The sequence below is a fragment of the Orcinus orca genome, chromosome 15 (assembly GCF_937001465.1).
Source record: "Orcinus orca chromosome 15, mOrcOrc1.1, whole genome shotgun sequence".
NCBI classification, from domain to species: Eukaryota; Metazoa; Chordata; class Mammalia; order Artiodactyla; family Delphinidae; genus Orcinus; species Orcinus orca.
Window position 1 is genome coordinate 69,541,414 of NC_064573.1, and position 26,304 is coordinate 69,567,717.

Sequence of the window (26,304 nt, forward strand, 5' to 3'; positions counted from 1 at the left end):
TCCTGATTCTGTCAGACTTACTTATGACAGAGGAAGATTGTCTAGAAGAATAGCCAAATGGCGTATGATTGTTGAGACAATCTATATGTACAGAACCAGGAGAGAGAGTAAGCAGGGGTGGGGGTGGGGAACGTATGTGTTCCTTGCCACTCAGGCTGCAAATGGAATAGGAGTTTATTTCTTTGTTTTAAAACCTTTTCAGGTGGAAGATGTTAAATGAGACTCCAGGGTAGTATGTGTGAGAAAGAACTGGGGAGAGAGAAAAGGAATGTGAGAAGCTTTAGGGGAGAGAACTGGCTCCCGCCATGCGTGGCTTTAAAAAACACAAGCTTGGGACAATTTATCAGGAAGACAGCAATCATAAATATATGTGCACCTAATAACAGAGCATCGAGATTCTTGAAGAAAAAAAAACAAATCAGGAAGCAAAATTGGACAAAACTAAAGGGAGAGGCGGATAGAGCCAAATCATAGTAGGAGTTACTAACAGCCCTCTCTGAGGGATTGATGAAAAACTGATTTTTTTAAAAATTTGGCAAAAGGATATAGAAAAATTTAACCAACATTGTGAACCAGCTCAACCTAATCAACATTTATAGAACACGATATAGTAAGCCCCCTACATACGAACGAGTTCCATTCCGAGAGTGTGTTTGTAAGTCCAATCTGTTCGTTGAGTCCAACAAAGTTAGCCTAGGTACCCAGCTAATACAGTCAGCTATATACTGCTGCTTTTACACTTGCTTCTGGACATCCTAGGCTTAAAATAAAGATACTGTACTACTGTACTCTATACAGTACTGTACAGTAAAGTATACAGAAACACAACCACTTGTAGAGGATGCACTCACGTGACAACGTACGCCAGACACGCGAACTAACTGACGTGACTCGACGTATGAACGCACGTTCGCATCTTTGAAAGTTTGCGACTTGAAGGTTTGTACGTAGAGGACTTACTGTAGCTAACAACCGCAGGATTTAAACAGTTTTCAAGTCTATCAAGAATAGACCATAAGCTGGGCCATAAAATAAGTTTCCGTTCATTAGAATATTGAAATCTTGAGTATGTTCTCTGACCACAATGGACTTGAATAACAAATCAATGACAGTAAACTATCTAGAAAATCCCAATAAAATATCTAGAAAATAAATATTTATATACCACACCTTTAACCCATGGGTCAGAGAAAAAAATCAAGGGAGACTAGAAAATATCAAACTGAATGATAATGGAAACACATCAAATCAAAATTTCTGGGAAGCAGCTAATGTAGTACTTGCAGGGAAATTTATAGCTCTCAACGGCTCTATTGGGGGGAAAGAAAAGAGGGGCCCAAATTAATGACCCAAGAGTCTACCTTTAAAAGCTGGAAAAAAGAAGAATAAAGTAAACCCAAAGTAAATAGAAGAAAGGAAATGTTAAGGATGAGAGCAAAGCTCAGTAAAATAAAACACAAATGGTAGAGAAGAATCAACAAAGCTAAAAGTTGGTTCTTTGAAGGGATTAATAAAATTGAAAACCACAGGCTAACCCTAGACTTTTTTTTTTTTAATTACTTTTAGTTTTTCGTGCTGACTGTGCATGGACTTGCCCACATGGGTGCTGGGGTCGTACGGGTTACAGGGGGAGGCAGAGGAGAGAGCATGTAACAGCCTCCAAAGCTCGTCTGTTCCAGACAAGCATATGCTCACTGCTCAGCGCTGGACCCCCTGCTCACTGCTGGATCCTTCGGATGCTCTGCACCTGGAAGGTCTGGGCATGAGAGCCCCACTCCCGGAAATGCTTGTAGTCGCCTGAGTGGTGATCACACTCCAGCACATACTGAAAACCTCGGTAGCCAGGAAACTGGGAGCCAACCCAGCTGGAAAAGGGAAGAGGCAGACTGTTACCCTGAAGTGGCACCGGCATAGTGATTAAGACAGGGACAAGGGGACCCCATGCTGCAAACACACTCCAGCCATCCTGGACTTCCTTCCCTGGCATTCCTGCCCAGAATGTGCCCTGCTCTCCCCACCACTGGGTCCTTTTGATCACGCTGTTCCCTCTGCCAGTAACACCATTCCAACCCTTCTTTGCCTGGTTAAGTTGGATTTATCCTTCAGGTCTCAGCTCAGTCATCACTTCATCAGGGCGGTCTGACAGTCCCCTATTGAACCTTTGTAGCACTCATGTAATTAGGTAATTAACAGATGATTTGTAAAAATGTCAGGCTCCTCTGCCAACAGGAAGCTCCTGGGTTGTAGGGGTGTGTGTGCTGGTTCATCATTATCTAGTGCCTAACATGATACCCAGCACAGAGGAGCTCAATAAATATTTGATGAAGAAAGGGAGGGAGGGAGGAAGGAAGGAAGGAAAGGACAGAGGGATGGGTGGAGGGAGAAAGAAGTGGGGAGTCTTATTTTTTCCCCCTCCTGCCTTATTCAGGGGTACCTCCAAGGAAAAGGCTATTCTTTCAATTCATCGACCCCTGCATTGTTCAGGACTAGATAAGGATTGGTGTCTCCTTTTCTGAGCTTCCCTTTCCCTTTCTGTAAGAGGGAAGTGGACTCAGGAAGCACAAGAGGTCCATCCTACTCTGAAACAAGATCCTCTGGTGCTTCCCGAGAAAACTAAAAAAATAAAGTAACCCTACCTCCCACCTTTGCCCCTGCCGGCCAGGAGCCAAGGGGTACCTCCGAAGGTGACTCTCATATCCTATATAACTGAGGATCTCACACCTCAGCCATCCCCTGGGTGAAAAGGGTGGGAAGGGTCAGTGAGTCCTGGGCTTGAAGCTGGATTCAGTTACCTACCTGCTGTTGGATAACTTGCTGTTGGAGCAAGTTGCTTAACCCACATCTGTTTGTTTACTCCTGGCCATCCATCGTCTCCTCTTCTGGTGACAGACCCTGTCACATCCACCCGCCTCAGTCAATGTGGGAAAATCCTCACTCTAGCAATGAGCACGTGACCAGGTCTAGCCAACCAGAGCACCCCATTCCTGTGGGCATGGTGATTGGTTTAGAGTTGAACCTGTGACCCAAGCTGGACCAATGAGAGCCTTTCCTGGAAACTTTCGTGGAATCACTGGGGCTGGCTGGAATATAAGGATGAAGCTGCCATCTTATCTTCACATGAGAGGAGCTTGCCTAAGAATATAGCCACACTGAGGCAGGCAGAGCAAGAGGGGGAGAAAGACACAGCCCTACTGTCGCAGCTGGATCCAGCTGTGCCTGAAGCTAGTTATAGGGGCCAATAAATAACCTTTGAGCTCAATATCAGTGTGATCTGGGTGTCCACTACTTGCAATCCCAGAAATTTTGCCTGATAGCTCCCTGTGCCTCAGTATCCTCCTCTGGAATGTGGGCGTCAGATCCCCAAAGTCCCCAGCATAGTTTTCACAGGAGGTGCCCCCACCCCTCTCAACATCCTCTCTGTCCCTGCCGAGCAGAGCCTTGCATCCACTTACGCCCCCGAGTTGACATGGAAGGAGCCCACTTCATTGCCATCCCAGCCCATGGCCTGGAGGGAGGGGTAGTCATCGCTCAGCTCTCCTTTCTTGCCCAGGAAGTTCTCTTGCTCAAAGATGGTCAGCCTCGAGTCGCGGTGGTTCTGCAGGTACAGGGAACAGAGTCAGAGCATCAGGTCCTCAGTCGGAAAGCCAGGAGCCTCTGCTGGCCCCTACACCCCTGTTCTTGTCTCCAAAATCAGCCTTCCTTGAAACTTTCCGGAAGGACAGTAAGGCAACAGGCACCAGAAACCTGACAAGAGGTGTACTGCTTGTCCTTCCAGAAATTCCTGTTTCAGAAATTTACACAAAGAAGATAATCAAGGAGAAAAGAAGCCTTGTGGATAACAGGAGGGGGCGGGGGAGGGAAGGGAAGGGGGAAGGGAAGAGAAAAAACAACCTGAATACCCGGTAACAGAGGATCAGGTACACTGGCATATTGCACTACGGTTAAGAGAAGGGTGTGGAGATCTGGGTTCAAATCCTGACTCTCCACTTAGCAGCTGACTAAGCTTAATCATCTAAAGAAAAAAAGTATGGGGACTTCCCTGGTGGTGCAGTGGTTAAGAATCCTCCTGCCAATTCAGGGGACACGGGTTCGAGCCCTGGTCCGGGAGGATCCCACATGCCGCGGAGCAACTAAGCCCGTGCGCCACAACTACTGAGCCCACGTGCCACAACTACTGAAGCCCGCGCGCCTAGAGCCCGTGGTCTGCAACAAGAGAAGCCACCGCAATGAGAAGCCCGCGCACCGCAACGAAGAGCAGCCCCCGTTTGCCGCAACTAGAGAAAGCCCGCGTGCAGCGACAAAGACCCAACGCAGCCAAAAATAAATAAATAAATTTATTTAAAAAAAACAAACAAAAACACGTCACACAGCATTTCTGAGCCTGTTTCCGCATCTCTAAAATGAAACTAACCACATCTGCTTTTCAGGATTGTTTTGAGAACGAAATGAAACCAGAAGTTGTAAACTGGGTAAAGGTAGGGATTGCATCTGTGAGAGTCCTTCCGAGTCCCTGCATTGGCGCAACGCCTGGGCCGTTTGTGAAACAAATGAACATTCACCAAATGATATACTAGGGCGCTATGGAAAATGATGCCACAGGTGAGATTTAATCATCTGGGAGAGTGATTGTGATATACTTGCAGAGGGAGAAAAGCTGGTTTCCAAACTTTAGGTTCGTTATGATTCAACTTTTATAACCGAGTGATACGCGTGTATAGATATATAGATATAGATGGATATACAGATCTAGACATAGATACTGATATCAACACTGCGGATATAATCTGTGGGTAGCATATAAGACCAAGGAAATCTCCAGCACTGATAACAGTGAGCTTTTGTCTCAGAGGTGTGGGTATAAGTGACTTTTATTTTCTTATTCGGCCATATCAGGTTTTCCCCTGAACTTTAAGTGATAAATATGTGTGCCGTGTGGTTTAAAATCCATAAAAGTTGTTTTTGAAGGAAAAAAAGCACACCTTTCCAAGCCTCAGTTTTTTCATCTGTAAGATGGGAGTAATAATGCCCACCTCCACCCATACTCTGTAAACAGTAGCAAAAATATAAAATCAAGAACACTGATAATGAATTAGGAACAAGAAATAGAACGCTTCTTCCTCACTTGCCCTGCCACCTCTGGCACCCAGACTCTCCCACTGTCCCTCAGTCATGAAAAGAAGGACACAGAACACGGAGGAGCTCATATTATAACCAAAGTTGCCATGGGCAGAACGTTTGTGGAGGGCTCTGTCCAGATGCTCTACATACATCCTTTTACCCCACAACATAGGTACTATGGCCCCATTTCAAGATGAAGAGACTGAGGCCCAGGGGAGGGACCGCCACCTCACACGACTTGAATCAGTGACATGAGAATTTGAACTCTGGGACATCTGGTTCCCAAACCCCCACTGGAGGGGCTCAGGCCACCCCAGGCTCAGGCAGTGGCAGGACTCACAGCGCAGGCCACGGGCCGGAAGGAGGTGAGCCTCTCGGCGGGGTAGGACGTGTTGCCACTCCAGGCATCCCAGGACGGGTACTCACCCCGCTCCAGCACATACTGCTGCCCTTGGAAACCGGCGTGCTCAAAACCCACCCACCTGCGGACAGAGGGTAGAGAGTGCAAGAGGTTAAGAGGCCCCCCACCCTGAGTTCTAGACCAGTGGTGGTCACGCAGGGGTGACTCTGTCCCCCAAGGAGGCATGTAACAATGTCTGCAGGCATTTTTGGTCCTCGTGCTGGGAGGAGGGAGCAGAGGGTTTTGCCGCTGGCGTTTAGTGAGTAGAGGCCAGAGATGCTGCTAAACGTCCTCCAAGGCACAGGACAGCCCCCCGGCACAGAACTACCCGGCCCCAAACATCCAGCCTGTTGACATGGAGGAGTCCAATCTAGACCTAGTAGCCCACTGCCTCGCTGCGCGTACTGTAGGTAGGGGACCGGCTCCGTGCAGGTAGCTGGCACTCTTGCAGGTAGTTGTCCCTGTAGACCATGTAGATGAGGCTTGACCACATGCTGACTTAAGCCTTGGCCATCTCATGACTCTCTCTCTCTCTCTTAACAAAACATATCTCATGCTCAGAGCCTCAGTCAGGCAACAATGTTCAATTACAGAATGCTAGTATTATTATTATTTTTTTTACTATATTTAGTTATAGTTACCTTCTACTTTTGGTGAGTGATATTGGCTTTTGATTTGTGCCTAAGAGGGACATTTCAGATGCAACACTGGGTTTTAAAGGTCTGCCCCCGCAGGGCTGCCTCATCCAGTGGGAAGGCTCTGTGTGAATGGCGCCCCTTACATTTGAGCAGTGCACAACCTGCACGACCTTACACTGCCATCCAGCACACTCCCCAGCATCTCAGACCCAAGGAAGGCACACCGGTACAGTTAGAGCCTGGGAAGATAACAACTAGGACATCTAAAAGTCCCAGCACCCCTCTCTAGATCACTTCCTGTCTCCCCCACCCCGATTCCAATCCCCCTGGACTCACGCTCCACTCAGCACTTTCAAAGATCGCACAGTCTCAAAACCAAGCTCCAGCACACTGGGGCACTCAGCTGTGAACTCATGCCGCCGGCCTTGGAAGCCCTCCTCATCCCACACCACGATCTATGCCGGAGAGAAAAGGTGGAGACGCGCATCAGAGTCCCGCGAACGGTTAGGGCTTCACCCCAGGACTCAGGGTGGGGCAGATCAGGTAAAGCAGGGATTGCAAACTCACATGCCTCCAGGGGCCAGGAAAGGAGCGTGAGGGCTGAGGACCCAGGAGCATAGGCCCTGTGGAAGTGGGTGGCATCTGCTCAGCGCCGCCTACTGTTGCCACATGATAATGCAACCAACTGTTAAATTTCCCAAGACAACCCCTATATCTGGACTTTTCTGTGGACCTTCCATGTTTTCAAAGGCTGATGACAAACTCAAAGGTTGGGGTTTTTTTTTCTTCTCTTTTTTAACACAGAGGAAGTCAAAGAAATCATGCCCAGAGACTATGTGCCATCACCAGTTTGCCATCTCTGCCAGAGAGACGGTTGAATTTGGGACCATAAGACACAAGTTCAAATCAAGACCCCAGTGTGTGAACTTGGGCAAATCCCTCTCCCTCTTGGAGCCTTGATTGCATCCTCTGTGAAATGGGCCCTCATACCGCCCGCCAGGGGTGAGGTGGGGATTCAATGAAGGTGGGGGCGGTGGTCCCCAGGATCTGGGTTCGACCTGTGCCCTCCCACTTCCCAGACATCGCCCCCTTCCCATGCCTCTTCCTACCTTCCAGTGTCCCGCTGACTTGGTGCACTGCAGAGACATGTTGCTTGTTTCCTACACAAGAGAAGAACGTGATACGCTTCTGCCCTGACTCTGCTCCCCTCCTTGAGGCTGAAGTCTAGTTTGGGCTGATTGGGCTCCAGATGGGGTCCAGATGTGCCTGAGGTTGGGGCCAAAGTGTGGCTTCGGCCTGTCCCTCTCCTACCCTTTCCGTCTGTGACCAATACCATCTGCTTTTCTTCCATCCTACCGCTATCTCAAAATGTACCCATTCTGGGTCCCATTCCTCTAAGCCCTGCTCTGTATTGTTTTATCTGCTCACTATGGGAAATTTTCTGTAGCTGCTGGTGGGCGGATGTTTCACCCCAGGCAAGAACCAAGGTGCTCAGCTTAAGATAGCCTCCCAAAGACAGCATCTGACCCAAAAAGGGAACTCTAATAGTGGAAGCTGAGGCGACAGGATTGCAGGAATAATTCTGGTTTCAAATGGGGGTTGCAGGTACTGGTCTTGATGTCTGGGTCCTAGTTAGGATGCCTCGGTTAGGATGAGGATGGCATTCAGGATGGCACAGTGATGTCCCCAGGATTGGGGACCTGGGCTCCCCTCCCTCCCAGGATGCTCACCCAGAGCTCAGATCCCACTCCTTCTCCGAGCCTGGGACTTACCGAGATGGACCCAGAGAACATGCCAGACCTGGCACCAGCGGAGGTCAGGCTCTTATAGGCAGGGAGGAGAGAGGGCCCCTGGGGCACAGAGCCCTGACTCAGCAAGCGAGCAACGGGAACAAAAGCCAGCCCTGGCTGGAACTCCAATAGAGAGGTGTCAGCAGCACTGGCTTCGGCTGGGAGGGAAAGGTCAGGTTGCTCCCACTCAGGGATTACCCATGAAGAAGGCAAGAGGAGGAAGGTCCGCCTTAATCAGCTCCATGGGACTCCTGACTGGAGAAGGATAACAAGCGGTAGACACAGAGTCTAAAAACCTCGTCCTTCCTCGTCCAACCTGGGGCAGGTCGTTTCCCCTATTTCTTCCTGGAAAATGGGACAAGAATAAACTATATCACAGGACTGGTGTGAGATTGTGTAACATGCCTGGAACAGACATTCAACAAATGCCTATACGTTTCCCCCTCCCAGGTCCCTTCCTCTTCCAGTGGGAGCAATCAGGGTAGGCTTCATGGTGGAGGTGGCATTGAAACTAGGCTCTGAAGGGTGAGGAGGATTTGTACAAAGTGAGATGGAAGGAAACGCTTTTGCTGGGCAAAGCTGTAGAGGTAGGAATATGGGGCTGGTGGCCTGATGGTGCTGGAGTTCAGGGACCCTGAAGGAGAGCAGAGGGACACAGGCAGGAAAGGTGGCTGGGCCAGGGCCTCCAGGGCCCACAAAGCTCAGAGAGGAGTCCAGAGGGCTCTGTGGGCAGAATGAAGGAGCTGGTGGGTGTGAACATGCTTTGCAAACTGTACCACACCTGCTGAATATCCAGGGTTTGTAGAATTCGCTTTGTGTGCCCTCTCCCCACACTCCCACCCTCTGAGTTGGCCTAAGAGGGGGCTTTCACAGCATGGGAAAGAGCATGGCTGGAAACCAGATCGCTCTGGGTGACCTGGAGGATGTCCTAGGTCAGCTCATGGCATCTAAAATGGCAATATTAGTTCCCTCCTGAGAGGGTTAAAGGTAGCCCTATCAAACGCATAACTTTAGGGCTTCCCTGGTGGCGCAGTGGTTGAGAGTCCGCCTGCCAATGCAGGGGACACGGGTTCGTGGCCCGGTCCGGGAAGATCCCACATGCCGCAGAGTGAGCCATGGCCGCTGAACCTGCGCGTCCGGAGCCTGTGCTCTGCAATGGGAGAGGCCACAACAGTAGGAGGCCTGCATACCGCAAAAAAAAAAAAAAAAAAAAAAAAAAAAAGCATAACTTTAATATTAGTTTGCCATGAAGATTAAAGGCTAAGAATGTAGGCTCTGTAGCCAGACTGCTCAGGGTTGTGTCCCACTCTTGTTGGCTCGGTAACCTTGAGTATGTTACTTAATCTCTCTGAGCCTCAGTTTCCTCATATGTAAAATGGGTATAACAAAGTAAATTGGGTTTAACCTAAGAGATAGGGGTATTGTGAGGGTAAGTGTGAATTACACATGAACAGCACTTGCTGTTCCGGAACTTCGCCTGGGACATAACATTCGTCATGTGTCTCCATCATCATTGCTAATAAAAAAAAATTACTATGGACACATCTGCACTCCCATGTTACAGCATTATTCACAATAGTCAAGAAGTGAAAATAACCTAATTATCCATCAGTGGATGAGTGGATAAAGAAGAGGTGGTATATAGATAAAATGGAATATTATTCAGCCTTGAAAAAGAAGGACATCCTGCCATTTGTGACAGCATGGATAGACCTTGAGGGCATTGTGCTAAGTGAAATAAATCAGACAGAGAAAGACAAATACTCTATGATTTCACTTACATATGGCATCTTAAAAAGACAAAGTCAGAGAAGTGGAGAGTAAAATGGTGGCTGCCAGGGGCTGGGAGGTGGGGGAAACAGGGAGATGGTGCTCAAAGGGTATAAACTTCCAGTTATAAGAATAACAAGTTTGGGGACCTAATGTACAACATGGTGATTACAGCTAATACGTATCGTATACTTGAATGTTGCTTAGAGAGCAGATCTTACATGTTTCCCAACAACAAAATAAATAGTAACTATGTGATGGGATGGAGGTAGCAATCATTTTGCAATTTGCAAATGTATCAGATCAACATGTGGCACACCTTACACTTACACTATGTTGTGTGTCATTTATATTTCACTAAAGCTGGGGAACATGATTACCCTTAAATACAGGAGGGCGTCGTTTTTAAGAGCTTGGGTTCAGGAGTTAAAAGGATGTGACTGGGACTTCCCTGGTGGTCCCGAGGTTCAGACTTCGCCTTCCAATGCAGGGGGTGTGGGTTCGATCCCTGACTGGGGAACTAAGATCCGACATGCCTTGTGGCCAAAAACCAAAATGAACAAATAAATAAATAAAACAGAAGCAATATTGTAACAAATTCAATAAAGACTTTTTAAAAAATGGTCCACATCAAAAAAAAAGACTTAAAAAAAAATAGATGTGAGTCCTAATTCCATTTTACAGATGAGGAAACAGGCTGAGAGACGGGAAAGGGACTTGCCTCGGTTTCCTCATCTGCAAAGAAGATTGATCTCAGGGTCCCCACCATCATAATGAGGATTATAGGAGCCACGTCAGTCAGATGCTCCCCGTGGAGCCATCCAGCATGGCGCCGTGCACCCCCTACCTCTGCCCTCACTGGTTGGCTGGCAGCCCATTGCCACAGGGATCATGGAACTGCCCCAGACATCTTGACCCTGAAACCCAGACCTGTGGGTGGCCCCTACCACAGGCATCTTGGCCCCCATTACAGTGGCTGCCCCATCCTGCGGTCGCTGGCCCCTTCCCAGGCCTTGGCCCAGGATGAAAGGCTGAGGGGGAGGCCAGGAAGTGAGGCGGGGGTGGAAAGGCACAAGGCAGAGCTGGCCCCAGGCCACAGTGACCTCCAGGCGCAGCTGGGCTCCGCGGGGAATCTGGGTTCCTGGACCCCCATAGAAGAAGCAAAAACCTATGCAGAATCCCCTCTCCCCGCCCCCCCCCACCTGGGGCCGGGGAGTCAGACTGCAGGCTGGTCTGGCCCAGCAGCGCCCCTGGGTCCCTCCAGCCCTGGCTCTACTATGAGTTCGCCCTGTGTGACCTTGTTGAAGTCCATTGTTCCACCCGGGCCTCAACCTGACATCCGTCTCTCTCTGTCTGTCTCTCTCCCCATCACCGTCCACCTGCCCCTCTGTAGGTCCATCTCCATCATCTCTCTTTCTCTGTCGCTCTCCACTTCTCCCAATCTGTCTCCCTGTTTCTCTCTCGCAACCTGGTTTCCCAAGCTCCCCCTTACCCGGGCCAGTTCCTGACTCTGACCTCTCTGGACCCTAGTTTTGCTCATCTGCCAAGTGGGTACAATGAAAGTGCCAAATAAGGTGGGTTGTCCTGGGACCTGACCAGAGGCAGCGGTGATGCGTTTAGCGCTACTCACGGCCCCTTCTTTCCTGTGCAGCACCCCACAGGGACACCTGCGCCACTGATAACTGCAGACACGGAGGCCCTGAGGGATAGAGACTTGCCAAATGCCACACAGTGCAGAGTGGCTGAGCCTGGACTCAAACCCAGGTCCCCTACCTTCTGGGGGCTCCCCTTTTCCCTGCCCCAGGATTGGCAGCCAGCGGGGACCCTGTGGGCCCAGCCCCGGCTGGGGTTTGTGAGAGCGGCACCCGGGCAGGGGCTGGGCAGAGGCGAAGCGATGTGGCTACTGGCCAGGGTTTCTGCTGTGCCTGCCGGGCTCACAATGGGAAGTGCTGCCCTTTGCAGGAACCCGGCAGGGTCAGGCCTCTGAGGCCCCTGACTCTCTGCCTGGGGCCTGCTGAGCCAGCTCCCCCTTTGTGCCACAGACCACAGGGTCTGGTGTCTGCCAGACTATAAAATGGGGGGTCGGGCCCTCGTCACCCACTGCACCAGCCTGCCCTCCTGCCTGCCCTCCAGCAGGAAGTAGCAGGGCCCCAGGTAAGAGGGGACCCACCACAGCTAAAAGCCCCAGGGGAGGGGAGGGGACAGAACAGAGGCAGAGAGAGGGGGAGGCAGAGAGATCAGGGACAGAAAAGAGTCAGGGAGACGGGGTAATCAGGAGAAAGGCAGAGAGAGAGAGAAAGAGAGAGAGAAAAGATAAAAATAGAGACAGGCAGAGAGAGGAAGAGAGGGAGGGAGGAAAAGAAAGAGAAGAAAGACAAAGAACAGATAGAGAGAGAGATGCAGAGGTATAAAGAGAGCAAGATACTGGGGAGAGAAACAGAAAGACAGAAGCATAGGCAGAGAGAGAAGTAAAAACAGAAATAAACAGGAAGGCAGCAAGAGGGAGGGGGAGGGGAAAGGGAGGAGGCGGGGGTGGGGGGGGAGAGGAGAGAGAGAATATTGAAGGGATGAGCACATGTCCAGAAAGCAAGGAACCCAGCTACCATACGAGGGGAATGTTGATTCATAGACTGACTTGGCCGGGGTCAGGGTGGGGGTAAGCAAGCGCCTGGAAGCCACAGATGTGGCCCAGATGTGTGGCCTTGCCCATCGTGGGCAGAGCACCCCAGAGTCACCGCAGTCTTTCTCAGGGGAGATGCAGGGAGGGATCTGCTTGCCCCAACCAGCTCTTTCTTACAGAAAGTGTTCAGGAATCCACTGCCAGAGGGTCTTGATGATCTGCGCCCTCAGGGGGTCCTGGAGCCCCCTGGAAATTGTCTCCAAAATTAAAGGGGGCATTTTTTTCCCCTGGGGACAAGGACAAGGCGTTCTTCAAACACTCAAAGGCATCCGTGACCCCAAAGTAATGAGGAACCACTGGAATTGACCAAAGTCCTCTCCACCCAACGCCTACACAGCCACAGCCTCCTTTTAGAACCCTGCCATGGGCCAAACACGTCCTCCTGGAGCCTCCTTTACGCCCCAGTCCCAGGCCTGTGTCTGCACCCACACACCCGTTCCCAGGCAGTACCAGAGGCAGCAGTTTGACTGGGAAAGGAGAGAGGAACATGCATTCATGCAATCTCTGAACAGATGTTAATTGAGCATCTCCTGTGGGCCAGGCGCTGAGCCAGGTGCTGGGGATGGAAGGATGAATCAATCCGAACAAGTAAATGGCAAAGCCCAGTTGCTGGGTGCTTGCCCTGAAATTGGAGTCCTACCACTTAGTAGCTATGTGGCCTTGGGCAGGTCATCCCACCACCCCCACCACCCCCACCAGCCTCAGATTGCTCAGAGGAGATAAGAGGTTACGGTGAGGGACGGATGTGTTCATTCATGAATGTAACAGAGCCTGGCCTCCCTTAGGCGTTCCCAAACGGGACTTCTTGTTATGAATCTGCTGAGGCAAGTTGAGGTTGCCCAAGCCAAGAAGCATGATTGATAGGTGACTCCGGGGGTGCAGAGGAAGGACACAGCAGGGGGACAGCGAGGACACGGCTTGGTGGAGGTACCGGCAGGGTCTGAGGCCTGGAGAAAAGCATAACAGGGATGAGTGGTCCCCAGACAGGAAATCCTTGACGGCAAAGGGAGATGGGGACAGAAAACATTCAGGCTTCTGTTTTAGAAGGAGAAAGACTAGATGAATTCAGAGAAGGCTGAGCACACAGGGTGATGGGGGATGAGAGCCAGGGAGGCAGCTTGGGGGCGCCATCCCTGACTGAACCCAGGCCGAAGGGTTCTTTACAGACTTTTGCAGCTGGGAACCATGTCTCAGCCAGCGGCCAAGGCCTCGGCAACAGCTGCGGTGAACCCAGGGACTGATGGGAAGGGCTCAGCCCCGGGCTCCGGCCCCGCCCAGGCCCCAGCCCAGCGGGTGCCCGCTGCCAAAGGGGACCTGCCTCCCGGGAGCTACAAGGTGAGGACCTGGGGGCGGGGTGGCTGGGCTCCACCCCGCGCTTCCTCTCCCTCCTCCCCTTACCCCTCCCCTCCCTCTTCCTCCCTCTTCCTCCCTCTCCTCCGCTCCCCTCCCCGCCAGTCTGCGCAACCGGCTTGCACCTGCTTACAGTTTGTCGCATGCAAGAAACAGATGGAGAAGGAGAGAAAGCGGGCTGGCTTAGCAGCAGGAAACGGCTGTCCCAGGAGGTCCTCCAGGGCAGAAGGCCGGCCTCAGACCCTCTTGAAAAGTGTTCCAAGCGGTCGGTCAGGCTGAAAGGGCTCCTGGAAAGCGAGGCATCCGGTCCCTTCGGATTGGGTTGGGTTGGGTTTCAACCTCGGGTGCACAGAACTGGGTCATTTCACCACCCTTGGTTCATGACAGGCTGTCATGCAGTCCACCCCTGGCCAGATTTTATTTATGTAGTCGCTTATTTAATGGTTAATTTCAATTTAATTTTTAATAATACAACACGCACCTGCAAACCCACCACTTGTGTGAAAAGCCAGGACTTGGTAAACATCCTCAATCTAACTTCAAAGTGTTCCCGCCCCACTCCGTTCCCACCTCTCCAGCCGCCTACCCGCCCCCCACCGTCCGGCGAGCCCACCTCCTTCCTCCCCTACGCGAGGCTACTGCCATCCTTACCCCGTCCATCATCTGCTTGCTTGCTTTTTTATGTACTTTGATGCATTGTTCCTTTAAAAGTATATATGTGTATTTTATTTGTTTTTAACTTACTGAAATGTACCATATGTAATCTTTCTGGATTTTTGTTTTTTCTTCCTATGAGATTTCTAATAGTCACTGATACTGTTGTGCACTGCTGTAGGTCATTCGTTTTGGTTGCTGTGTGATGTTTCAGAGTGTGACCGTCACTCCTGGGTGATTGGTAGCTTTGCTGTCGTGAACGGCTTGGTCAGGGTGTTCTCAGCCACGTCACCTGCAAGAGTTTCTCTTGGGCAGATAAGTGTAGGAGTGGAAGGGCTGGGTCAAGGGTATGTGAACCTCTTTCCCTTTTATAGCTGGAAACTGAGGCTCAAGAGAAGGCATCCACTTGCCTTGGTCCAAGTGAATAGCAGCGTTTTCCCAACTTGGGACAACAAACAGATAAAAACCAAAATTGGATGCTTAGTGAGAGGAGGGGATTAGCCCACGTTTACACAGGGGCCCCTGCTTCTGGCCTCCCCTATGGTTTGTTGGGTAGACTGGTGAATGTTTCCTGAGCATCAGCTCTGTGGCAGGGGCTGGGGCTTGGAGATAAAGAAATGGATCCACCCCGTTGGTCTTTGGAAGGGTTGAGTGAAAGGGGAGAGGGGTGAGAGATACCCAGAAGCAAAGCAGCAGTGACTGTGTAGTGTGTTACTTGTGCTGCTGATGGGATGAGCACAGTGGGGGGGGGGGCACTCAACCAAGCTCACCCAAGGAGAGGGTATCAGGGAGGGCTTCCTGGAGGAGGTGACATCTGAGCCTAGGACAGAACAGGGGACATGAGCTCCAGGATGGGGATATGTGACAAAGAAGGCATCCCAGACAGGAGAAAGAGCACAGATAATGGCCTGGAAGGAAGATCCATCAGTTCCTAAAGATGGTACAGATATTAAGTTCACAGATCTTGGCTCATGGCAAGCTCTCATGTGATCTGGGCACAGCCTGCTCTTATTTACATAGGTACTTAATGCATATTTGACCTGGAGCCTCTCCCTGCTCACTCTGCCCCCTTGACATGGGGGCTTCTCTCCTGCAGCTGGTGGTCTTTGAGCAGGAGAACTTCCAGGGCCGGCGGGTGGAATTCTCCGGGGAGTGCTTGAACCTGGGAGACCGCGGCTTCGACCGAGTGCGCAGCCTCATTGTCGTCTCAGGACCGTGAGTGTTGGGCAGTGGAAGGGCACTCCCACAGCCCTAGTAAAGTAATAAGAAAACGACCGTAGCTGCCATTTACTGGCCACCCGCTCCACTCCATGCCTATCACCATGCTATTAGAGACACATACAGTTATCCTTCAGTATCCGAGGTGGATTGGTTCCAGGATACGCAGTGGATACCAAAATCCTCGGATGCTCAAGTCCCCGTAGTACAGCCGAACCTCCGTATCCGCAGATGTTGGATGCATGGGTACTGGGGCCAACTGTATATTATTTCCAGTACTTCTTTCAAACCCAAGAGGGAGGAAAGAGAGGTATGATTCTCCTTCCCATTTTACAGGTGAGGAAACCGAGACTCTGAGAGGTGATTTGATTAACATAAGGTCACACTGACAGTAAGTCATGATTCCAGGCTCTAGAGAGATGTTTTTTCTGCTATAGAAGGAACCCTGCCCATCACTGATAGCAGGAGGAAGCCAAAGAGCCAGGTGTCCATTAGCTGTCCCCTCTTCTGGGCATCAAGCAGCCTTAAAGGTAATACTAAGCATCTGTTGAGTACCCATTCGTGCCAGGCACTGACTGAGGGCTTTACCTAGATGATCCTACAGTGCTGTATGAGGTAGGGGCGATTCTTATTCCCATTTGACAGATGAGGAAACCGAGGCTCAGAGAGGTTAAGTCCCTTGGCCAAAGTCACCTAGTGGTAAGTGGTAGACCCTGGGTTCAACTCAGGTTGATCAGTTTCATCTCTAGCGCTTTAGTCACCATGCTCCACAGCCTGCCCCTCACTCTCTGGGCTTCTCTGGGCCTTAGTGACCCCCATATAATACAAGAATCATTGTCCCTTGGACATAGTGGCTGCACCAACTTCAGCCCCTGTGCACTAAGCTCAGGGTGCAGGGCCAGCCCCCGGATGAGACCCACAGGGCCCCCTTGCCTCTTGTCTCTCCAGCAAAAAAGCCCTCAAGGAGTGTGATCAGCCGGTACACCCAGCATACAAAGGGCAGAGATAAGCTTTGAGGTCAGGCAGGTCTGGGTTTGAGTCCCAGCTCCCCTGTTTGCCTTGTTCAGCGTCCAAGCCTCAGTTTCCTCATCTCTGAAATGGGCAGAGTAATGGTCCTCACTACCCTCCACTGGATTATTCTAAGGTCTGCAGGTGATAACGCAGCATGGGCCTGGCACTTTGGCGGTGCCCAAACATGGCAGGTGGCAGAGGATTATTTACCCACCCTGTTGCCCTGTGAGTTTAGCCAAGTCACCCTGGGCCAGGGTAGGCTGGTAACCTCAGCCCCACCCTCAGACTGCCCAGCTGGGGGCAGAAGCTGCCGGATGTGGCCAGTTTGGGTTTGCAGGCTTTTTTCATTGTCTGTGACTCAAACCCAGAGCACCTCTCCTCAAGCAAAGATGTGGCTGGTCTTTGGTGTGTGCTCTGGGACTGCACCTGATGGGAGAGAAAAGATCCTGTGTTCCAGGGCCCTGGCTCTGTGTCAGGACCAGCAGAGTCATGGGAAAAACAGTGGTGGAAAAAAAAAAAATGAGGGGATGAGGTGGGCAGGGGGAGGGGAGGAGAGGTGTGCCCTCACATAGTTGGGGAGGGGAGGCATGCCTGCCTGAAACCTAGGAGGCCTCAACTGACACCTGACACCATCATGTGACTTTAGACCAGTGACTTAGCCCCTCTGAGCCTCAGTTTCCATATCTGGGAATTCAGATTTCTGCCCTACCTCTCTCCTTGCTTATAAGACTCAAATGAACCGTAGGAGATGAGAAAAGGCACTAAAATAAATATTGACAATTCCTCACTCATGTAACAGGTCCTCACTGGGCATTATGACTCCTGAATAAGACAGTTTTGGGGGAGGGTGGCAGGGTGGCAGGACCACATCAGTGTCTGTCTTTCCATAAGCTCAGATCTCCAGCAGCTTCCCTTCTTCTTTAGTCATGAAAGATATTACTGATTATGCTTTCTCTTTTAAACTCTCATAACCTCCTGACACGGTAGGTGCAATCATTTCTTCTCCTTTTCGGAGGCTTAATGAGCTTAAGTGACTTGCCGAAAGTCATACAGAAAATAAATGATGAACTGGGATTAGAACTCAGGTCCATCTGTTTCCAAAGTCTGTGTTCTTAACTCCTACAAGGCACCACCTTCCAAGGCTCCCTTCCCATCCACCCATCCATCCATCTGTCCATTCATTCTCCACCCATTTCTTTATCCCTCTATTTACCCCTCCCTCCATCCATCCATTCTCCATCATGCATCCATCCATCAATACACTCATCCATAGATCCAGCCATCTACCCTTCTATCCACCTGTCCATCCACCTGTCCATCCACTTATCTACTTATCCATTTAACCTCCCTCCCTCCCTCCCTCCCTCCCTCCCTTCCTTCCTTCCTTCCTTCCTTCTAGCTTCCTTCCTTCCTCCCTCCCTCCCTCCCGCTTCTCCTCTACTCTAGACTAGGGAGGACTGAGGCAGATTCACCTCTATTCTGGAAGAATCAGTCTGCATCTTCAATTCTGTCACTCCAGTGTGGGTTGGCGCATTCCTCAGACAAGACTTGAGGCTCCTGGGACACATTCTGTTTCAGTCTGTGGTGGTAGCCCATCCCTCCTCCATCTGCCGCATCTCCTTCTGGGTAGAGGAAGGTCCCAGCAGCCCCCAGGGAGATAAGACTAATGTCAGTGACCCCTCAGCCCTCTCATGTTCCCTCAGAACTCCTGAACACATAGAGGGCAAAGTTCGAGAGGCTCCTTAGTCTCAGCCTTCTCATCTATGAAATGGGTTTCATCTTATCTCCCCCAGAATCCCTGGTCCCTCTAACACAAGCTCACTGCCATTCTCAATCAGGCCGCACTGAGAAAGCCCCCATCTGACATCAAGCTTAGTTAGTCCTTTTAGAGAACTGAACACCTGCATATGTGCAATCACATTTAATTCTCATAGGTATCTGAGAGGTGAATATTACTATCGTTTCCCTCCCACTGCCCTCATACCGATTACTGTCTTCTGTATGCCAGGCCGGTCTTTACCAAAAATACAGGTGATTCAAGCACCTGTATCAATTTTTCCCTACCCCCATACCTCCAGGACTATTATTTATTTAATATATTTCATTTTAAATGACCCTTTTTTGACCCAAGTAAACATATATCAAAAGAACCTTTGCATCACTTTTACAAATGGACAGCTGATATCATCTGCTATAAGTAAAAGGTATCCGTAAACAAATTTATACAATGAACACAGTATAATAGCCTGCTCAAGGCTCTGGGCTGGTGGCCTGTTCTTCCTTTGCTACAAAGAGAGATTAATAAGTGTTAAAGACACATTAGTATCCAACAAAGACTTTCTCCTAGCTGGAATCCATTTTTTAAAAAATGTCTTCTTGTGTGTTATTTCTCCCAAGTCCTTATAATACTTAAATTATATGTAAATCCTACATCTGGGGAAACGTTTTGGTCGTATCATTACACACATTGTCTCATTTAATCCTTCACCAACTTCAAGAAAATAGGCGTATTAGATGAGGAAACCGAGGCTCAGAGAAGTGAAGCACTTCCTGTGGTCACACAGCCAGTCAGTGGCATAGCCTGGGATCAAACCCACCGGCCTTGGGGCTGCCTTGCAAGGGGAAGATCGGAAGGCAAGTGGTGGGAGGGGCTTCTGCTAAGGATTCCTCTCCTCTCTGCCTTTGCCCCTCCTGACTCTCCCCGCCCTCCCCATCTCTCTCATGTCCAGCTGGGTTGCCTTTGAGCAGTCCAACTTCCGGGGGGAGATGTTCATCCTGGAGAAGGGCGAGTACCCACGATGGGACACGTGGTCCAGCAGCTACCGCAGCGACCGGCTCATGTCCTTCCGGCCCATCAGGATGGTGAGTGGCTCCTGTACCGGGCCTGGGGGATTAGTGCGGCAGGGCAGGAGCAAGCGTGAGGTCTGATGGCCAGGAGAGCAAAGGAGTCAGGTGAGCAAGAAAAATAAAGAAGGAATGGTGGGCAGGGAGGCGCAGCGACCTCTGAGTTGTCCAAGGGCAATGGCTCTTGTGCTCAACAATTCATAAGGCATCCCTGATACACTCATCGTGTGTCCAGCTCCTACTAGGAGCCCAGGGCCAATGGAACCTAGTTTTTTCCTTCTCTGCTGCTGTCAAGAGTGGACTGAACCTCTCAGTTGTTGTCTTCCTTGACTCTCTTTGTGGAATGTTTCTAATTGCTGACTGCACATTAGGCACTCCTGGGGAGCTTCGAAAAATCCCAAGGTCCATCCAAATCATCAGACATGCAGGTTGAAGCTTGTGTAATAGGGATATTGTAGAAAGGCACCATGAAAGGCACCTTATCCTGATGATAAGACTATATACTGAATTAGCCCCTTTATAATGTTTAACTAAAGTAAGTAGCATAACTTCAAGACTCAAAGCCAAAATAGGTGGAGTTATCTCCAAGCCAATCACAAGTTTCTTCTAGAATTATGTTGATGATGATTCATGAACCAGCCACATCTTCACTCACCAATGTTAGTGTCTGATGGTAACCAACTTTTGCCATCTGAGATGGGAATTTTCGTGAAGAGTTTTTTTTTTTTTTGCGGTACGCGGGCCTCTCACTGTTGTGGCCTCTCCCGTTGCGGAGCACAGGCTCCGGACATGCAGGCTCAGCGGCCATGGCTCACGGGCCCAGCCGCTCCGCGGCATGTGGGATCCTCCCGGACCGGGGCACGAACCCGCGTCCCCTGCATCGGCAGGCGGACTCTCAACCACTGCACCACCGGGGAAGCCCCATGAAGAGTTTTCATGCATGTCCTTTTGAGGCTATCATGTGCGCACAGCCAGCTGTTTTGGCATCACCAAACGTACCTTAATGCATTATCCATTCCGATCATTCCTAGTGTTTTTCTCAAATTGAGGCTGAATTATCAGCCTTAATAATGGACTCTTTGTAAGAATTCGTAGAAATCTCTCCGTCAATGGTCCTTATAAGGCGGTCTATGTCAACGGACCTTGTTTGGAAGAGCCATCAGCTAGGGCATTTCCAGTAGCTTCTAGAACCTTATCAGCCTTAATAATGGACTCTTCGTAAGAATTCGTAGAAATCTCTCCGTCAATGGTCCTTATAAGGCGGTCTATGTCAACGGACCTTGTTTGGAAGAGCGATCAGCTAGGGCATTTCCAGTAGCTTCTAGAACCTTGCTGTCCAATATAATAGCCATATATGGGTATTAAACACTTGAATCTTGGCTAGTCTGAATGGAGGTGTGCAACAGACATGCCAGGCTTTGAATACATAGTAAAAAAGGAGAATAAGAATGTAAAATACCTCATTAATATTGCCATGTTGGCTACATATTGAAATCATCATAATTTAGACACATTTTCTTAAATAAAATATATTATTAGAAAAAAATCCCCGAGCGGGAGGGAAAAATGAGGAGCTTGGGATGAACACATGCACACTTCTGCATATAAGATAGATGACTGACGGGGACCTACTGTATAGCACAGGGAACTCTACCCAATATTCTGTGATAACCTATATGAGAAAAGAATCTAAAAAAGAGTGAATATATGTATGTATAACTGAATACCTGAAATTAACACAACATTGTAAATCAGCTATACTCTAATAAAAGTAAAATTTTAAAACAAAGAAAAAATTCCCAATGCCTGGACCCCACCCCAGACCAATTAAGTCCACATCTCTGGGGCTAAGTCACAGGCACTGATATCTTTTCATGCCTCCTAGGTAGTCCCTGGGTAGCCAGGGCTGAGAGCCACTGGTCTAATTCCTCCTCTGTATCCCTGTCACCATCCTAACGTGGCCCATCTTCTCTCATACCTGAGTGGCTCCAACTCCCTGCCAGCTGGTTCCCTGACTCCTTTCCAGCCCTCTCTCCTGGGAAGTTAGAGGGATCTCTATCTCAACCATCTTCCACCTACAGTCATTCATTCAACCACAAACACATTGATGTGTTTCTGCCAGGCTGTGTCGTAGGCTCTGGGTGTGCAGCTGTGCTTCGGACAGGCAAGGTCCCTGCCCTCGTGGGAGGTATCTACTGAAAACCTCATCACAAAAATGAATCTGTAATGGCAAACAACTGTTGCACGTGCTGCACGGGGGCCATGCAGTGTGCTAGGAGAGGGGAAGAGGAAACCGGAGCTCTGATGTTGGGGAAGAGGGGGTGGGAGTGGTCAGGGGTGATCAGGAGAGACAGCTTGCAAAGGATGGGAACTGAGTCAGCCATTTGAACAGTCTCCCAGGGAACAGGCAGGGCAGAGTTCCTGGAATGAAGATGGAGTGGGTGGGACCAAGGAACTAAAATAGGGCCACTGTGGCTGCAGCAGAGGGAGTGGAAGGGAACAGGGTGCAAGATGGGATGGGAAGAATGAAATGCTTCTCTGGAAGGTTCTACCCTTCGCTGGCTGTGTGACATTGATCAAGAACCTTGACTTCTCTGAGCCTCTGCATCCCTGATCATCATAATAAAAATAATAAATTTGCTTGGAGCACTTGGTGTATGTATGCCAGACATCGTGCTAAGTGCTCTGTATGGATTAACTCCAGGAAGTAGAGGCTGACACTCCCTTTTCCCAGATGAGGAGGGCTCTTTGAGGCTGGACAACTGCAATCCTGGGCGAGTCCCATGGTGGCCTGAGCAGACTCCGCTCTCTCTTTCCACACCCAGAAGGCCCTGCGAAGTCACTTCTCTTTGCCCCATTCATACTTCACAGCCCTGACCCAGTCTCTCCTTCCCCAGGACGCCCAGGCGCACAAGCTCTGCCTGTTTGAAGGTGCCAACTTCAAGGGCAACACCATGGAGATTCAGGAGGACGATGTGCCCAGTCTCTGGGTCTACGGCTTCTGTGACCGCGTGGGCAGCGTGAAGGTCGCCAGCGGAACGTAAGAATCCCTCCTGTGGGCCCTCATCCCCTGCTTCAAGCTCAGACAGATTCGGACGCCGTTTCCCTTACAGGATGTGACATCAGACATACAGGAAAGGCCCCGGCTCCTCCTAAATTCTCTCTGTGCCAGTGGCTGGGATTCCACAAAGAGAGTTTCATCCCTCTGGGGAGTGGAGTCATTTGTTGACGAACTACATGTCAATGTAAACAGACCTAGCAAGTTGTTCTAAAAAGTGGGAAGATGGAGCGAATAGGGGCTTCTAACTCTGTATTTGGGTTGGAGGAATAATTAAGTGCAAGGGGCAGAGTTGACGTGAGTAGACGAGTCTGGATGTGTCTAGGGAAAGGGAATATTCAGGGAAATTGTAGCCTCTAGGGACATGAGTAGAATGACATCTGAGAGGTGAGACTGTGTAATGAAAGGTCCTTAACCCCATCACTGATGCACTGTGGCACCTGGGTGAGCCACATGCCCTCTCTGTGACTCAGTGTTGCCATCTATACAATGGGCTCAGCAGACTCCTTATTCCGAAGGACTTCTGCTCTGAGCTCTCAGGATTTGAAGCTTTCAAAACAGAGCCCCATGTCCCCATGTCCATGAGAACACAGGGAAGGGCCGGATACCCGAAGGAGGTCACTTTATCGATGCCCCTGCCTCCAAACAACCATGCCAGACACCCCTGGTCTCCTCTAGGCAAATGTAAGGTGTCTACCTCTCCACCCCAGACTCTTTCTGAGCTCCTGTAACACCGTCAGGGCTCTGACCTTTTTCTTGCTATTTTCTCCTTCCCTGAAACCCAGTATCCCTGCATTCAAGCAATCTGAAATTTACTAAACATTGCCTGTGAGCCAGGCTCTGTGCTCAGCACACTGGGGGAGGCAGAGATGAAGAAGGGCCAGTTCCTGCCTTCAGGGGCCTTACTCAGTCTAGCAGGGAGATGTCAGTACACCTGTGAGATGATGTCCGACAATAATAGGTAAGAGATGGTCCCCACAGGAGGTCAGAGGAGGAAGGAAGGTTTCTGGGACCGGGGTATGTGTGTTGGAGTGGACGGTGGGTCCGAGACTTATCTGGCAAGGCTGGAACTTAAATCAGACTTTGAAAGATGGGCAGGGGCTCTGGGAGAGGCCTGGAAAAACCCTCCCTGCAGAGGCAAGGACAGAATTAGAAATCAATCATGGATAATAACTGGTATTAATTGCTTACTGTGGACCAAGCACTGCACTAACTACCTTCAATGAATAGTTATTGAGTCTTTACAACACACCAATGAGGCAGGTATGTCATCACGCCCACTTCATAGATAGCAAGCTGGTGTTCTGATAAGTCATCTACCTAGTAAATGGCAGAGCTAGGATTTGAACCGATTATATCCGATACCAGAATGTGTGATCCCAACCGCTACACGCAAATTCACTTTCATACAAAGGAAACCATTTTTTGAAACAAAGCTCCCCCTTCTTATCTGCCTCATTGCTAACCAGTCCCCAAGCCCTATCTTCACTACCTTTAATCCTGTTCTCTGAGCTCTGGGTCACCACTTTCAGTGGGATGTGTATTAATCTCCCTACCATGTACATGTAACCCACTTAGTAAGTAATTTAGATGCATTTTCCCATTTGGCCCCCAAACACCCTAATAAACCAGCTCCCATGACCATCCCCACTTTCTAGAGGAGAAAACTGAGATCTGTCAGAGAGGTGAGATCACTGGCCAAAGCCAGCAGGAAGCCAGCAGGAAGGGGCAAAGCCAGGACAGAGGAGGCCCCGGTGAACCCAAGTCCAAACCCTCACAGGTGAGGGATGGAGAGCAGACTGCAGGGATGGATGGATGGATGGAGAACTGACTGGTCAAGGTGGGGGTCCAAGTGCCAGGTAGTGAGGCTAGCCATCTCCATGCTGTCCTTGCTTTCCTACCAGCTGGGTCGGCTATCAGTATCCTGGCTACCGCGGGTACCAGTACCTCCTGGAGCCTGGTGACTTCCGGCACTGGAATGAGTGGGGAGCCTTCCAGCCACAGATGCAGGCTGTGCGCCGCCTGCGTGACAGACAGTGGCACCGTGAAGGCTGCTTCCCTGTGCTGGCCGCTGAGCCCCCCAAGTGAGTCTACACACCACTCTTCTCTCGTGACCCACCCTTCCAGAGGCTCATCTTCCCCATGCAAATAAAAGTTCCTGAAGCCAAAATGTCTCCTGGGTCTGTGAACAGATGGATGCCTCAAGGTCCCCTGTCATTGCTGGCATGTGACTTCCTCTGTCTTGATAATTATAATAATAATCAAAACAGTGAGCACTGCTAAGTTCTTTACATTCTCTTAGTGTATCTTTTGGACTACTCTAGGAGGCCAGTATTATATAATTATTCCTATTTAAAAAGTGAGGACATTGAGGCTCAGAGAGGGAAAGTGACTTGCCCAAGGTCACACAGGTGTCAAGTCAAAATCTGAACCCAGGCAGTCTGGTTCCAGAGCCACGCTCTTAAACAAATCTGTGTTTTCAAATTCTACTCCTTCAGGTACCACTCTCCTGATTTTTGCCTTCTCTGCTTACCACCTGTTTTGTTAGTTACTTAATATATTTATTTAAATAAATAATATTGTGTGCTTAAATGCACTGACTTGTAAGTAAAATTTGATAACACTACAGGTTGTGGAAAACAGGCATCATATGGTATAGATAGAAAGCAGTCATATAAGTAAATACAATTTAAAAAGGCCAAGTATTGAATTCTCAGCAGACACCACCGCTTGCTGAAGGTTTTAGCCTGCATCCCGCTTGCTCTTTGACAAAATGGGTGATTAGCAAGCGTCAGAGAGAGGTCTGAAAGACACGCTTGCCCAAACTGACATGTTTCTCCCTGATTTAATCAAAGAAGAGTAAAAAGAGGCTTATTTCCTTGTATCTGATTTAGTGTTATTTAATCCTGGGTCCAAGTTCCACCTAGAATCATCTCTCCTGCTACAAATGGCACATGCCCTGCTCTGGAAATCTCCATCAGGCAGTATTGACTCCTGAGTCAACAAGTAGCATTGATTGATGTTATTAACCATTAATCTATGCAGAAAGCCTAGGGGAGCTGTTGCCATGGATACCTTCCTGGAGGAGGGGATATTTGAAGGGGGTCTTGAAGGATGGACTAGGAGCTTGCCTGGTGGCGAATGAGGGAGATGACATCCCAGGCAGAGCAAACAGTATGGTCCCTGCTACCCCATATGGCACCTTTGTGCAAATGATAAAAAGATGCTACTTCCTCAGGACATTTGACGGCCATCTGCCAGAAAGTATTGGAATAAATCTGTGATGTCTACGATGTCATTATGGTACCCTTGTGCAGTGCCCAACCTGCACAGCTGTACTCGGCAGCCGTGGAGCAACATGCGCAAAGGCACAGAGGCTGAGAGAGCTTGTGGTGGGTCCAAGCTTATTAAGGTGGGAGGAGTAGTTTGGTGGTTGTGTGGATGGATGTCAGGGGTGGGAAGGGAATGCTAAGTGTGGCAGAAGAGGAAGCCGGAAAGAAAAGTGGGGCCTCATGACACCCCGCTCCGTGGTTTTGCTGAGCTTCAAAGTTGAAGCACCACCTCCGATCTTACGTTCTGAGACATGCATTTTCCATCTTCTTCCCACCCTAGTTCTCCCAACATCCACTCTCCAGTTTGACCAGCATCTTGTGTTAGAAGACAGGCTGTCTTGTCTTGGACCAGAAGATAGGATTCCTGGGTAGGAATCAGGAGATATGGGTGTCAGCCCTGCTCTACTGCTAGAAGCTACCAAGTGTTGGGCAAATCACTTC

At 49.8% G+C, this 26,304-nt stretch overlaps 2 protein-coding genes across 6 annotated transcripts; one reads left to right on the plus strand and one right to left on the minus strand.

Annotated features, from left to right (window-relative positions):
* Positions 1 to 1,673: 1,673 nt before the first annotated feature.
* CRYBA4 (crystallin beta A4) lies at positions 1,674 to 14,009 on the minus strand. Its single transcript, XM_033412816.2, has 6 exons — positions 13,880 to 14,009; positions 7,266 to 7,316; positions 6,493 to 6,611; positions 5,459 to 5,600; positions 3,453 to 3,595; positions 1,674 to 1,865 (listed from the first exon to the last, which is right to left on the minus strand). Exons 1-6 carry the CDS (start codon positions 13,889 to 13,891, stop codon positions 1,718 to 1,720), a joined length of 615 nt encoding a protein of 204 aa, XP_033268707.1. The 5' UTR covers positions 13,892 to 14,009; the 3' UTR covers positions 1,674 to 1,717.
* On the plus strand, positions 11,684 to 24,701 carry CRYBB1 (crystallin beta B1). 5 transcript variants are annotated; one of them, XM_004283777.4, is made up of 6 exons: positions 11,684 to 11,870; positions 13,544 to 13,731; positions 15,497 to 15,615; positions 19,359 to 19,491; positions 22,371 to 22,513; positions 24,436 to 24,701. In XM_004283777.4, exons 2-6 carry the CDS (start codon positions 13,582 to 13,584, stop codon positions 24,617 to 24,619), a joined length of 729 nt encoding a protein of 242 aa, XP_004283825.1. In that variant the 5' UTR covers positions 11,684 to 11,870; positions 13,544 to 13,581; the 3' UTR covers positions 24,620 to 24,701. The 5 variants fall into 5 exon arrangements, with proteins under 5 accessions (XP_004283825.1, XP_033268703.1, XP_033268705.1 ...); XM_033412812.2 differs by having other exon boundaries at positions 13,551 to 13,731; XM_033412814.2 differs by having other exon boundaries at positions 13,563 to 13,731.
* Positions 24,702 to 26,304: the final 1,603 nt, after the last annotated feature.

Bases quoted from the DNA above. Each gene is read 5' to 3' on its own strand.
- CRYBB1 (XM_004283777.4), top strand. From the start codon at position 13,582: ATGTCTCAGCCAGCGGCCAAGGCCTCGGCAACAGCTGCGGTGAACCCA. The intron at 19,492-22,370 runs GTGAGTGGCTCC...CTCCTTCCCCAG, and splicing joins CCTTCCGGCCCATCAGGATG to GACGCCCAGGCGCACAAGCT. The intron at 22,514-24,435 runs GTAAGAATCCCT...CTTTCCTACCAG, and splicing joins GTGAAGGTCGCCAGCGGAAC to CTGGGTCGGCTATCAGTATC.
- CRYBA4 (XM_033412816.2), bottom strand. The intron at 6,612-7,265 runs GTAGGAAGAGGC...TCTCCGGCATAG, and splicing joins AGTCAGCGGGACACTGGAAG to ATCGTGGTGTGGGATGAGGA. The intron at 1,866-3,452 runs GTAAGTGGATGC...TCCCTTTTCCAG, and splicing joins TTCCATGTCAACTCGGGGGC to CTGGGTTGGCTCCCAGTTTC.